At 46.4% G+C, this 13,764-nt stretch overlaps 1 protein-coding gene across 3 annotated transcripts in view; it reads left to right on the top strand.

Annotated features, from left to right (window-relative positions):
- Window positions 1-13,764, top strand: part of atf6b (activating transcription factor 6 beta) — a 110,392-nt gene that overhangs the window by 14,800 nt on the left and 81,828 nt on the right. The window contains exon 1 of one of the 3 annotated variants that reach the window (XM_078217305.1): window positions 3,673-3,783. The exons of the other annotated variants lie outside the window; for them this stretch is intronic. Coding sequence (XP_078073431.1) covers window positions 3,744-3,783 — 40 coding nt within the window. The 5' untranslated portion in view covers window positions 3,673-3,743. Of the gene's footprint in view, window positions 1-3,672; window positions 3,784-13,764 lie in introns of those variants that run through there. 3 annotated transcript variants of the gene reach the window in all.

Here is a 13,764-nt window from a genome sequence, read left to right as displayed (position 1 = left end):
AAATAATTTAGTTACGTGTATGTAAACAGACTCAATTGAATAGAGATAAAAGAATAAGAATGTGCAACTTAAGTGATTGGTAAATACAAATTAACGAGTATCTGTAAAACAATATAGAATCTCTACAGTGCAGAAGGAGACCATTTGCCCATTGAGTCTACCCACTCTCCAAAAGAGCATCTTTATCGAGGCCCAACTCCTTGCCCTATCCCTGTAACCCCGTGCATGTACCATGGCTAATCCACCTAACCTGCACATCTTTGGAGTGTGGAAGGAAACCCACACCGACACGGAGAACATGCAAACTCCTCCCAGACAGTGACCCAGGTCCCTGGTGCTGTGAGGCAGCAGTGCTAGCCACTGTGCCACCTCTGTAAGAATGATGTATTGAAGTTGATTGAGGAGCTTGTTCAGGGGCATTAGATCTTAAAAGCAGCAAACAACAAGGCTGTGTTTAAGAAAAAGTATTAAAAAGAAAACTTTGGTTACTGTTCAAGATTTGCATGGATCTTTGGGAAAATAGCAGCAGCCTCCTGAAGACTGATGGGATCAACAAACGTGACATTCAATAGTTAACATAAACTCCAGATGTAAAGAAAGACTTTTGATTTTTATCGTACCTATCACGATGTCGGGGCAACCTAAAATGCTTCACAGTCAGTAAAAAACTTTTGAAAGTGCAAGCATGAGTTTCAATGTTGGAAATACAGCAGCTAATTGTACACGGCAAGCTCCCACAAACTTCAGTGACATCTGTTTTTGTGGAGGCAAACATTGGCACCAGGACATCAGGGAGAGAATGGCTGCTGTTCGACATAACAGCCTTTAGGATTTGCTGTGCCCACCCGAGAGGCCGGATGAACACCCGCCTCAACATCTCATTCAAAATAGTGCAGCATTCCCCGAGTACTGGCATTGGCAATGTCAGCCTGGATTATGTGTGCTGAAGCCTCTGGCAAAGGACTTGACTCCATGAGCATTGGTATAGAGGTGCAAATGTGACTCAGCTGAATGTAGGACTGATGTCTAACATGGGTTCCTCACACAATGGGTAGCATGAACTACACCTTTAGTGTTAACTCTGTTGATAGATTTGGCTGTTTTCTGCTCTTGGTTGTCTATCTACACAGCTTCAATTGTATTTCTGTGCTAACTGGTAAAAGCTCAGGACTTGGTGATAGTGAAAGGACTTGTATATATCTGAGGGAGAGGAGGGTGTAACCTGACTAAAAATCAAACAGCTATCTGGTATTGAGTGCTCTGAATGATGGGGCTGTTGCATGTGATGTGCAGTATACGAGTCCTTCACTTTGTGCAGTTTATAAACAGTGTTGATTCCATTGTTCAGCTCCCGTGACAAGTAACACTTGTGTCACACGATAGGCGATAATATCTTCAACAAGAAGTAATCTGACCATCACTCCCTTGACATTCAATGGCAATACCATTGCTGAATTCCCCACTATGAACATTGTGGGGGTTACCACTGACCAGAAACTGATTTGCACCAGTTATAAAAATACTGTGGCTACAAATGAAAACTTCAGGTTCACGTAACTCACCTCCTGACTCCCCACTGGTGCAAAGTCAGGAGTGCGATGGAATACTCTTCCCTTGTCTGGATGGGTACAGCTCCAACAACACTTGAACGGTTCAATGCCATTCAGGATGAAGCTGCCCACTTGTTTCGCACCCCATCCATCTTGAACATTCATTCATTCGCTCCACCACTGGTGCACAGTGGCAACAGTGTGTACCATCTGCAAGACGCATTGCAACAACTTGCTAAATCTCAGTCCAAATCCACAACCTCTCCCACTTCGGGCAAGGGCAACAGATACATGGAAAAGTCACCCCTCGATCACCCATCATCTTGACTTGGAAATATATCGTCGTTCCTTCACTGCCACTGGGTCAAAATCTTGGCGCTCCCTCTCTAACAGCACTGTGGAAGTACCTACACCACATGGACTGCAGCAGTTCAAGGTGGTGGTACGCCACCACCTTCTGGAGGGTATTTCAGGATGGGCAACAAATGCTGGCCTAACCAGTAATGCCCACATTCTCTGAATGAAGAGGAGAGAAAAAGCAAGTGGACGCAAGTGTCCACTCCTGGGATTTGAGTACATAAATCCAGCCGAGGATCCAGTGCTGTACTGAGGGAATGCTGCACTGCTGGAGGTGGTATCTCTGGATGGACAAGGTCCCTTGATGCTATTTAAAGGGGAGTTCAGGGAGCTTGCTAGTATCCTGGGTACAATATTTCTTGCTGTTTGTGGAATCTTGTGTGCAAACTGGCTGCTGCATTTGCTCCATTGCAATGGTGGCAGCACCTCAAGTGCTTCATTGGATGTGACACATGAGCTACTGAATGGGTCTGTATAAAACTGATTCATTTATTGATTGATGCTGGAGTATAGTAAAGCCTTTGTTAAAAGTGCTGGGTTATAGTGAGAGTGTAACACTTCCTCCGGTTTCAAATGGACTCGTAAATCCTCACCTCACCGTCATAGGATAAAACTCTTTTTTGAAAAATTTCAGCCGAGACTGGTTTCCTTTTGTGAAAATGTACTGGTGCTGAGTGGCTGGCCTGCTGTGTCGTAGTCCCAGACTGGAGAAGCAGTTTCAAAGCTGCTGTTATTAATGCACATTCCTGGTGCCAGGGGACTCTCTCTGGGATTCTTTGCGACTGCACTCACCAGCTATTGACAACGGAAAAGGCAGAGGTAGGCCATGTGGCCCCCTCGAGCCTGCTTGAGTGATCTTCCACACCAATAAGTGCTGACCCAGACAGTAACGCCCACATCCTGTGAATCAATATATTAAAAAAAGACTTTATTCCACTTAATCCCTAACATCCCTCGTGTCGTTTAGTGTCCAAAAAATTTGATCGATCTTGGTTTTTAATTTACTCAGCGTCGAAACATCCAGCACTCTGAGGTGAAGAATCTTGAAAGACACTCCAGCCCCCCCACTAACGCTGAAGAAATTTCTCCTCGACTCGGTCCCAACTCCCTTGAGAATTTCTCTCATTACAACAGTTGACAGTGCTTCAAAGGTACTTTATCGGCTAGGAAGCACTTTGCCCATTGTACGTAAGCACAGTTCAGTTTTCATGCGATTCTGTTTGCAGGTTTGCTTTGCTATCGCTTGTAACCAGTGTTCATCTCACAGTGGTGGGTCTGTAGTCCGCACGTGCAGGTATCACCATTGCAGAGTTCAGATGCAACGCTGCCTCTCTAGTGAGGGAGCAGGGCAGTAAGTCCACGTGACTGTGCCAGCAGTTTGCCAGTCGAGTTCGCGTGGCTCCTTTCCAGTTTTTCAAGCACGATAAAGTTGCTGAAATTTTGTGCACTCTGTAAAATATTAACAGCCTGTTGGTGGAACAGAATCAAGCTTTGTGAAATGGGTCATGCAGCTCTGCTTCGATTTTCGTTTGTGTACTTTTGTGTTTTTAGTTTCTCTTCCTCCTCTGATTTTACTCCCTGGCTTTCAGCGTTCGATATTGATGCAGCTTTCATGGTTGGTCCCCTTCACCCAGGGGTGGGGTTTGTCCCTCTCGCAGATGACTGCACTCGGAAAGGATGTGCGAGGAAACAGGTGACCCTGTTTTCGCCTGCTTGACTAAGCGTCAGTAACTGAGCCACTTAGCTCAGTGTAAGAAGAGAGCTACGACTTTCTTGTGAGTTACGTGGAGAGGCTGAGAAGACCTGGGTTTTTTTTGTGCCTGAACATCGAAGATTATGGAGCGATTGTTGCAAAATATGGACTCGTGCGATTGGGGTAATATGAGAATATAGAATAAGGACTGGCAAGATAACAAAGCGGGTAGGGTTAATGGGGCAAATTTTGGGTTGCCAGGCTATAACCAGTGAAGTTCCATTATAGATCAGTGCTTGGAGCTTTGCAGTGAACAAACTGCAATGACTTACCGTAGCAGACTGAGTGTAATGGTACTGAGCTCGGTGGGAAGGCTGCAAAGGGATATATAAATAGGTTAACTAAGATAACATTATAATAAGGGGCCATGTAAAATTGTCCAATTTGCTCGGAAGAATTGAATATTTTTCAGAAGGAGAAAGTGGTAGATGTGGGCACCCAGCAGGGTTAAGGAGTCCTGTGCAGATGCAGTTGCAACAAGCAACTTGGTAAACAAATATGTTGGTCTTTGTTGGAAGGCGGTTGGAGTATAAAGCGTAAGGAAGCATTGTTGGATTTATACAGGACCCTTGTGAGGTCGTGTACAGGTTTAACCTCTTTACTGAAGGAAGGAGGAACTTGTGTTAAAGATTCACACGTTGTGTTAGGGACTGATTTCTCCTATGAGGAGCAAGCGACTAGATTGAATTGTCTGGGTGAATGAAGGGTGATCTTATTGCCTCGACTGGATAGATGTTGAGAGTCTTTAACTTTTTCTTCTCTCGTGAGATTGCAAGCATTTGTTGCCCATCCCTAATTTCCCTCTGAAGTGGCTTGCTAGGCCATTTCATTGGACAGTTAAGAGTCAACACATTGCTGTGGCTCTGGAGTCACATGTAGGCCAGACCGGATAAGGACGGCAGATTTCTTAATTGCACATTAGTGAACCAGGTGGATTTTACAACAATCCGTGTCATGGCCACCATTACTGAGACTAGCTTTATGTTGAGATTTATTTAGTGAATTTATTAAATTTGCCCTTAGTGTAACCTAACAGGCACCAGAGTGTGACAACTAGGGGATTTTCACAGTAACTTCATTGCAATGTTAATGTGATACTAATAAATAAAACTTTAATTCAACCAGCCACCGTGGTGGGATTTGACCCCATGTCCCTCGGACATCAGCCTAGGCCCCCGAGTCAGTGATACAGCTACTACACCATTATTTCCCCATGGACTAACTCGCTCAGAGTTACTTAGGACTGAGATGAGGGGAATTGTCTTCACTCGAGTTTGTGAATGCTCAGTCGTCTGGTTTATTCCAGAATGTGGTCGTAGTCTTTTTTGGGACACTAGGGAATCGATTTATGAGGGCAATGTGGGAAAGTGGAATTGAGATACAAGGTCAGCTATTGACTGGGGAAGCAGGCTTGAAGGGCCTAAAGGTCTGCTCCTATTTAAGTGCCTGCTTTCTTTATTTGAGGAAAGACAGATTGAAGGTAATTGACAAATCCAGGAGGGGGGTTGATTTATTTTTTACAGCAGTTACCGATGCCCCTGTGCTCACTGCCCTACGTTGGCTCCTAGTTGGGCGATGTCTTGATTTTAAAATTCTTATCCTTGTTCTTTAATCATCATCCCCCCCCCCCCCCCCACCCCCCCACAATGGCCTCACCCCTCCCTAACTCTGTAATCTCCACCAGCCCACAACCCTCTGAGATACTGCACTCCTTTAATTCTGGCCTCTTGTGCATTCTCAAATATAATCATTCCTCCATTACTGGCTATGTCTTCAGTTGCCTTGGTCCAAAGCTTTGGAATCCCATCCCTACACTTCTCTGCCTCCAACCTGCTTTCCTTAAGACACTTTCTAAACCCCTTTGACCAAGCTTTTGGTCATCTGATCCAGTATCTCCTAATGGCTGGATGTCATGCTTTATTTATAACGCTCTAGTGAAGTGTCTTGGATGCTACATTATGTTCAAGGCACTATGTAAATATGAACAGCATCTTCCAAACCTTAACTCTACATCTAGAAGGACAAGAACATTGGATGCCTTTGAATGCCACCACCTGGAGATTTCCTTCCAAGTCACTCACCACCCTGACTTGGAAATACATCGCTGTTCCTTGACTGTCACTGGACCAGAACACTGGAGCTTCCTCCCTAACAGCACCTTGGGTGTACCTACACCTCGGGGTCTGCAGCAGTTCAAGAAGGCAGCTCCCCATCACCACTTTCTCAAGGGCAACTAGGGATTGGCAATGATGCTGGCCTGGCTCAAGCCCCACGAAAGAATTAAAATAAGTTATTGCAAGGAGGAGGCCATTCAACCCATCGTGCCTGTGCTGGTTCTTTAAGAGTTGTATCATTAGTTCCACTCCCCTGCCCTGCCCCCATCACGCGGCAAGTTTTTTTTCTCTTTCAAGTGCAGTGTACATCTTACTTCCCCTTTGAAAGTTACCATTGAAGCAGCTTCCAATCACTGTCTTCCAGATCTCGCTGCGTAAAGCAAAACAATCGCGAAGTCTATAAAAAGAAGCCTTGCGTTGAAGCTGGCCTGCAAATGGTGTCAGTGGATATGCTGAGCACACAAACTGCAAAGGAGCATAAGCTAGGCACTGGTGAGGGCAAACTGCTCAACCAGACCAGAAGAACATACAGTTCCCATCACTTAAATCCTTCTGTTAAATGATTCTAAGCTTTTCGCCTCCGGTACCTGAATATCCAAGCAACTGTGTAATGGACCCCTCAGTGACGGATGGTCAGGGTAACAGATTCTGGTCTAATCACAGAAAATGCTGGAAATACTCAGTGGCAGCAGGTCAGGCAGCACCTGTGGAGTGAGAAGCAGTCAGTGTTTCAGGGCGATGAACCTCCATTGGTTCAAGGACTTCGACCTGAAACCACATGGGCCGAAGACTAGAACTGAACCGTTTGGCACCCCCCACTTTTCCAAAAGCATCAAAATAGGAGAGAAATTATGGAGTGTGTGTCCACACTTCTGAAGGTTGGAAGCCTCTCAATAATGTTTGCAGGGAGTTTCTTTATAAGAGCAGTTCTGCTTGCCTTCATCAGCCGGGGCATTGAGTTTAAAAATTGGCAAGTCATGCTGCAGCTTTATAGAACCTTACTTAGGCCTCACTTAGAATATAGTGTTCAATTCTGGTTGCCACACTACCAGAAGGATGTGGAGGCTTTGGAGAGGGTACAGAAAAGATTTACCAGGATGTTGCCTGGTATGGAGGGCATTAACTATCAGGAGAGGTTGGAGAAACTTGGTTTGTTCTCACTGGAATGACAGAGGCTGAGGGGCGACCTAATAGAAGTCTACAAGATTATGAGGGACAGCACGATGGCACAGTGGTTAGCACTGCTGCCTCACAGCGCCCAGGTTCGATTCCCGGTTTGGGTCATTGTCTGTGCGGAGTTTTCACGTTTTCCCCATGTCTGTGTGGGTTTGCTCCGGGTGCTCCAGTTTCCTCCCACAGTCTGAAAGATGTGCTGGTGAGGTGCATTGACCCGAACAGGCGACTAGGGGAATTTCACAGTAACTTCATTGCAATGTTAATGTAAGCCTTACTTGTGACTAATAAATAAACTTTTAAATGAACAGAGTGGATAGTCAGAGCTTTTTCCCAAGGTGGAAGAGTCAATTACTAGGGGGCAAAGTTTAAAGGAGATGTACAAGGCAAATGTTTTACTCCGAGGGTGGTGGGTGCCTGGAACTCGCTGCTGGGGGAGGTAGTGGAAGCAGATGCGATAGCGACATTTAAGGGGCATCTTGACAAATACATGAATATGATGGGAATAGAGGGATATGGTCCCGGGAAGGGTAGGGGGTTTTAGTTCATACGGGCAGCATGGTCGGTGCAGCTTGGAGGGCCGAAGGGCCTGTTCCTGTGCTGTAATTTTTTTTTGTTCTTTGTTCTCTTTCAAGAACAAACTCCGAACAGTCAGAGATTTATTTTGATGGCCTTCATCCTGTATCGGAGCTCAGGCCTGCATTCCAACACGGTGCTCACCTCAAAAGCATGAATGTCGCTATATTACCGATTAACTTTCATTGTGTGAAGGCCCAGAAATGAGCATCTACATCATTAGCTTGGGCACTTTAAACCCTGCTAACTGTCTTCATAATTCGGACCCCAAGACCTGTTCACTCATCACCCCGATGCTCGCCGACTCACCATTGGCTACCGGTCTGTCAAACACTTCAATTTTAAAATTATTCTCCCGAGTTTTAAGAGCCCTCTGTGGCTTGGCTCCTCCCTGCTCCCGTAACCACCTCCAGCCCTGTCAAACCTCCTAAGATATCCACACTGCTCGAATACTGGTTTCCTGCATCTGACCAATTTTTATTGCTCTGCCAGTACTTGCTGTGTAGGCACAGCTCTGGGTCGCTGCACACTCCCCCATTTCATCCCCACCCAATGCAAGAGTAGTTAAATCTATTCCATTGAGCAAGCTATTGGTCACCACTCCTAATATCTCCTGTATTGGCTGTATTGGACTAGGGTGAGCACAGTAAGAAGTCTCACAACACCAGGTTAAAGTCCAACAGGCTTATTTGGTATCACGAGCTTTCGGAGCACTGCTCCTTCATCAGGTTGGGTTACCTTGATTACCTGTTATGACTCACATTCCAACCATTATTTTGCAATTTCGTCTCTGTTATGGGTGGCACGGTGACACAGTGGTTAGCACTGCTGCCTCACACTGCCAGGGACCTAGATTCGATTCCCGGCTATGTGGAGTTTGCACTTTCTCTCTGCGTCTATGTGGGTTTCCTCCGGGTGCTCCGGTTTCCTCCCACAGTCTGAAAGATGTGATGGTTAGGTACATTGACCCGAACAGGCACTGGAGTGTGGCGACTAGGGGAATTTCACAGTAACTTCATTGCAGTGTTAATGTAAGCTTTACTTGTGATTAATTAATTAACTTTTTAAACTTTGTCTATATATGCCGTGTTTGTGAACCCACCTCTCCACTCACCTGATGAAGGTGCAGCGTTCCGAAAGCTCATGATACCAAATAAACCTGTTGGACTTTAACCTGATGTTGTGCAACTTCTTACAATATCTCCTTACATTACTCAGTATCAAATTTTGTTAAAAATGGCTCTCTATAAATTAGCATGTCATGTTTTACTACATTAAAGGTGTTATATAAATGCAGGTTGTTCTGAACAGTTGGGCATTAATCCACTGTCCTGAAATGATTATCTTCAGCTGCTGGTGTGAAAATGATTCACTCATTCATTCAACGAGTTCATCTTTATCTCGCAAAACTGCAATTTATTTGGAGAGCATTGCTAACGCACATATCCTTGCTCACCAATTGAACAAAGGGACCTTGGCATGTTTGTCCACAGGTCTCTGAAAGAGGGAGGTATGTTAGGGTGGTGAAAAAGGCATTTGGGACACTTGCCTTTATCAGACGAGGCACAGATTACAAAAGCAGGGACGTCCTGTTGGAGTTGTGTAGAACTTTGTTGACGTCACAGCTGGAGTACTGTGTGTAGTTCTCGTCACCACATTATAGGAAGGATGTGATTGCAGAGGAGATTCACCAGGATGCTGCCTGGGATGGAACATTTAAGTTATGCAGAGAGGTTGGATAGGCTTGGATTGTTTTCATTGGAGCCGAGAAGACTGAGGGGTGACCTGATTGAAGTGTACAAGATTGAGGAACATGGACAGGGTGGATAGGGAGCAGCTGTTCCCTTTAGTTGAAGGGTCAGCCACGAGGAAACACAAGCTGAAGGTGGAGGGCAGGAGGTTTAGGGGGGAATGTGAGGAGAGAGTCTTTATCCAGAGGGTGATGACGGTCTGGAATGTGCTGCCTGGAAATGTCTCAACTTTCATGGATATGGTAAGTTGCTGGTAAATGGGATTAGGTTGGAGGTCAGGTGTTTCTCAAGTGTCGGTTCAGACCTGATGGGCTGAAGGGCCTCTTCTGTGCTATAAGTGTAGAATGATACAGTTACAGCAGGAGGCCATTCAGTCCATCATGTCTGTGCTGGTTTTTCATCAGAGCCGTCTGGTTATTCCTGCTTCCCTGCTCTTTCCCTCTGGCTCTTCCTAATTTTTTTTTACACCTTCCACTCCTTGACATTGCAATCTTGCTCCCCGAGCCCAGGGTGTGATGGTGAATTCTGTCCCCGAGCCCAGGGTGTGATGGTGAATTCTGTTCCCGAGCCCAGGGTGTGATGGTGAATTCTGTTCCCGAACCCAGGGTGTGATGGTGAATTCTGTTCCCGAGCCCAGGGTGTGATGGTGAATTCTGTCCCGAGCCCAGGGTGTGATGGTGAATTCTGTTCCCGAACCCAGGGTGTGATGGTGAATTCTGTTCCCGAACCCAGGGTGTGATGGTGAATTCTGTTCCCGAGCCCAGGGTGTGATGGTGAATTCTGTTCCCGAACCCAGGGTGTGATGGTGAATTCTGTTCCCGAGCCCAGGGTGTGATGGTGAATTCTGTTCCCGAGCCCAGGGTGTGATGGTGAATTCTGTTCCCGAACCCAGGGTGTGATGGTGAATTCTGTCCCCGAGCCCAGGGTGTGATGGTGAATTCTGTCCCGAGCCCAGGGTGTGATGGTGAATTCTGTTCCCGAACCCAGGGTGTGATGGTGAATTCTGTTCCCGAACCCAGGGTGTGATGGTGAATTCTGTTCCCGAACCCAGGGTGTGATGGTGAATTCTGTTCCCGAACCCAGGGTGTGATGGTGAATTCTGTCCTGTACCCAGGGTGTGATGGTGAATTCTGTCCCGAACCCAGGATGTGATGGTGAATTCTGTCCCCGAGCCCAGGGTGTGATGGTGAATTCTGTTCCCGAACCCAGGGTGTGATGGTGAATTCTGTTCCCGAACCCAGGGTGTGATGGTGAATTCTGTTCCCGAACCCAGGGTGTGATGGTGAATTCTGTCCTGTACCCAGGGTGTGATGGTGAATTCTGTCCCGAACCCAGGATGTGATGGTGAATTCTGTCCCCGAGCCCAGGGTGTGATGGTGAATTCTGTCCCGAACCCAGGGTGTGATGGTGAATTCTGTTCCCGAACCCAGGGTGTGATGGTGAATTCTGTTCCCGAACCCAGGGTGTGATGGTGAATTCTGTCCTGTACCCAGGGTGTGATGGTGAATTCTGTCCCGAACCCAGGATGTGATGGTGAATTCTGTCCCCGAGCCCAGGGTGTGATGGTGAATTCTGTCCCGAACCCAGGGTGTGATGGTGAATTCTGTCCCGAGCCCAGGGTGTGATGGTGAATTCTGTCCTGTACCCAGGGTGTGATGGTGAATTCTGTCCCGAGCCCAGGGTGTGATGGTGAATTCTGTTCCCGAGCCCAGCGTGTGATGGTGAATTCTGTCCCCGAGCCCAGGGTGTGATGGTGAATTCTGTTCCCGAGCCCAGGGTGTGATGGTGAATTCTGTCCTGTACCCAGGGTGTGATGGTGAATTCTGTTCCCGAGCCCAGCGTGTGATGGTGAATTCTGTCCCCGAGCCCAGGGTGTGATGGTGAATTCTGTTCCCGAGCCCAGGGTGTGATGGTGAATTCTGTTCCCGAACCCAGGACGTGATGGTGAATTCTGATCCCAGGCTGTGGGAATTGTTGCAAGAGCATTTAAGATGGCTGCCCCTTGCAAAGTTGTGAAACCTGTCCTGTTTGATCTCTGTGCTGAGAGTAAATTTGGGCTTTGGAAGTTCTTCCTGTTGTCCTTTCACCTTGAATATGTAATGCATGTTCAGACGTGCCCCCTAGCTGTGACACACTTCCCCATTGCACCCCCTCTTGCCTTTACCCCCTCACTCCTGCTCTATGTCTCCACCCATTGTTTCCCCAAGGGCTTTGGCTTAAAGTTTAAGGTGATCACTTAAAGAACAAATGGCGAGGTAATAACTTTGCTCTGGGAATCCTCCCCCCTCTCTCCTCCTCTTAAGACACTCCTTAATACCTACCTGTTTGTCCAAGCTCTCAGTGACCGCTCTGAATCTCCTTATGTGGCTGGATGCCAAAAGTTGTTTGATCATTCCTGTGGCATGTTTTAATACGTTAAGTGCACAATATAAACCCAAGTTGTTGCAGATGTTTCCTGCAGGCAGTGCAACACCAACTCAGAACAGCGGAAATCTAGTTTAAACAGAAAATGCAAATCCCAGGTACCATGGCCGCCCAGAAAGGGTCATGGTATATTTGTTAAGCAAATGAATATCACTGTGAACAAATGTTTTATTCACTTATCTGGAATCAGGTGCCTTGAGCAATGCAAAGTGATGAGCTTGTGTACACTTTGCATGGACGGTACAGTGGGTTGACTCTGTGTTTGAGCATCTTTGGCTCCACTGCTAGCACTTGCAATGCGTGCAAATCGATATGTGAGTGATTGTAGTGTTCTGATATGCCAGCATCTACTCAATTCAGGCAAAGTTCACTGTGCAGAGGGTGGGCAGGCAATTCCCAAGCTCTCCTTGTCCAAGTGGCTGTTTGGGGAATTTGAACCGACGTCCCCTGGATATTAAATTCAGGTCTGTAGATTCAGTCCAGTTGCAGAACCACTGCACTGCTGTACTCATAAAGTGACATTTTTTAAAAAGGTGAGAAGCGGGAGCCAACAACTGGCTGTAAATTAAGTCACCCCACAGCAACCCAACAGTTGCGATGTAGGCCGCACACAGGTCGGTCTCTTTAAATGATCATGTGCAAAAATAGTTAAAGGGTCCGTGAACTTGCATGAATTGGCCATGCACTGCAGAATTAAACAGCGGTACACAGTCATTCAAGTGTGGTGACGCTTGGCTGCTTAACCTATTAACAACTCCTCAGCAACAAGAGTCCCCTGTCTTTGGATAGTTGGTTATCCAATTGTGGAGTGTGTGCTTCTTTTCTATAAAAGTATATCCATTGCAGCATAGGTGAATCCTGTTTGAGATCCTGTTTCCTATTTGCCTCTGCCAGGTCTTATTCCAGCCGATGGAGAGAGAAACCAATGAGTGGTGACTCAAAGTGCCATTTCATGTTGGTTAAACTGGCCCATTCCCCCTCTCGCTATCATGACTGGAATTGGATCCTAGCTGCGAGTGGCTTTCTAGTTGAAAGGTAGCAGGAGTGTTTGGAGCTGATGAACAGGAGGAGGCCCCTTGAGGCTGTCCCAGCATTTAGCCAGATCACCGCCAAGTTGTATCTTAACTTTATCCGCCTGCCATGGCTCCCTGCAATCCTTGACGCGTAACATAAATCCCCTTTGAAATTTTAAATTGAACTCCCCAGTAGCTTTGACAGCTTTTTGGCCCAGAGAATTGTACTACCTTGTGTATGAAGCAATGCATTCCAATTGCCCCTGAATGGCATGTCTTTAATTTTCAAATGATGTCCCCTTATGCTGCTCAAAGCTTTTAATCTTCTCAAACAGCTGAATTTATTTTGCCATTCGTAACATTCATATTCAAGGGAATATGAGCATTGCCGAGTCTAATTAACAGGGAAGTCAGTATCGGGTAAAACCTATCATGTTTTGGCAATGTGATCTCTGAAGGTAACATGAGTACTTGGCCAAGGAGTACTGACATGTATGTTGATGTTCTCAGAACAATTGGGGGTGTAATTTCTGGCTATAGAAACTCACTGTGTTACACAGAGTCAAGAACATTCAAATTAAGCATGGAATCATAGAACCCCTAAAGTACAGAAGAGGCCATTCAGCCCATTGAGTCTGCACCGACTTACCAGCCCCATCCCTGTAAGCCCACACATTTAGCATGGCCAATCCACCTAACCTGCACATCTTTGGACTGTGGGAGGAAACTGGGGCACCCGGAGGAAACCCCTACAGTTACGGGGAGGATGTGCAAACTCTCAGTTCCTTGGCATTGTGAAAGCAGCAGTGCTCATCACTGTGCCATCGAATGTTCTCTGGGTGACACCGAGCAAGTAGAATAGAATATGTGGGAGATTCAGACCCTGATCTGGCCACTCCTCTGTCTGTCCTGTTAGTTGGCAGGATCTGTTCAATCATTCTACCTTCGTATTTTTCACTTTCTGGACCCTCTTACAAATGCATAAATTCCAAGTGATAATGTGTGGGTTTGATGGTTTGTGTGCTGATTTTTTGTCTAGGAGTTATTGGAGTG

This window comes from Mustelus asterias, chromosome 8 (assembly GCF_964213995.1).
Source record: "Mustelus asterias chromosome 8, sMusAst1.hap1.1, whole genome shotgun sequence".
Taxonomy (NCBI): domain Eukaryota; kingdom Metazoa; phylum Chordata; class Chondrichthyes; order Carcharhiniformes; family Triakidae; genus Mustelus; species Mustelus asterias.
The sequence above is the reverse complement of the archived record's forward strand: the minus strand, read 5'-3'. Positions and strand labels throughout refer to the sequence as shown.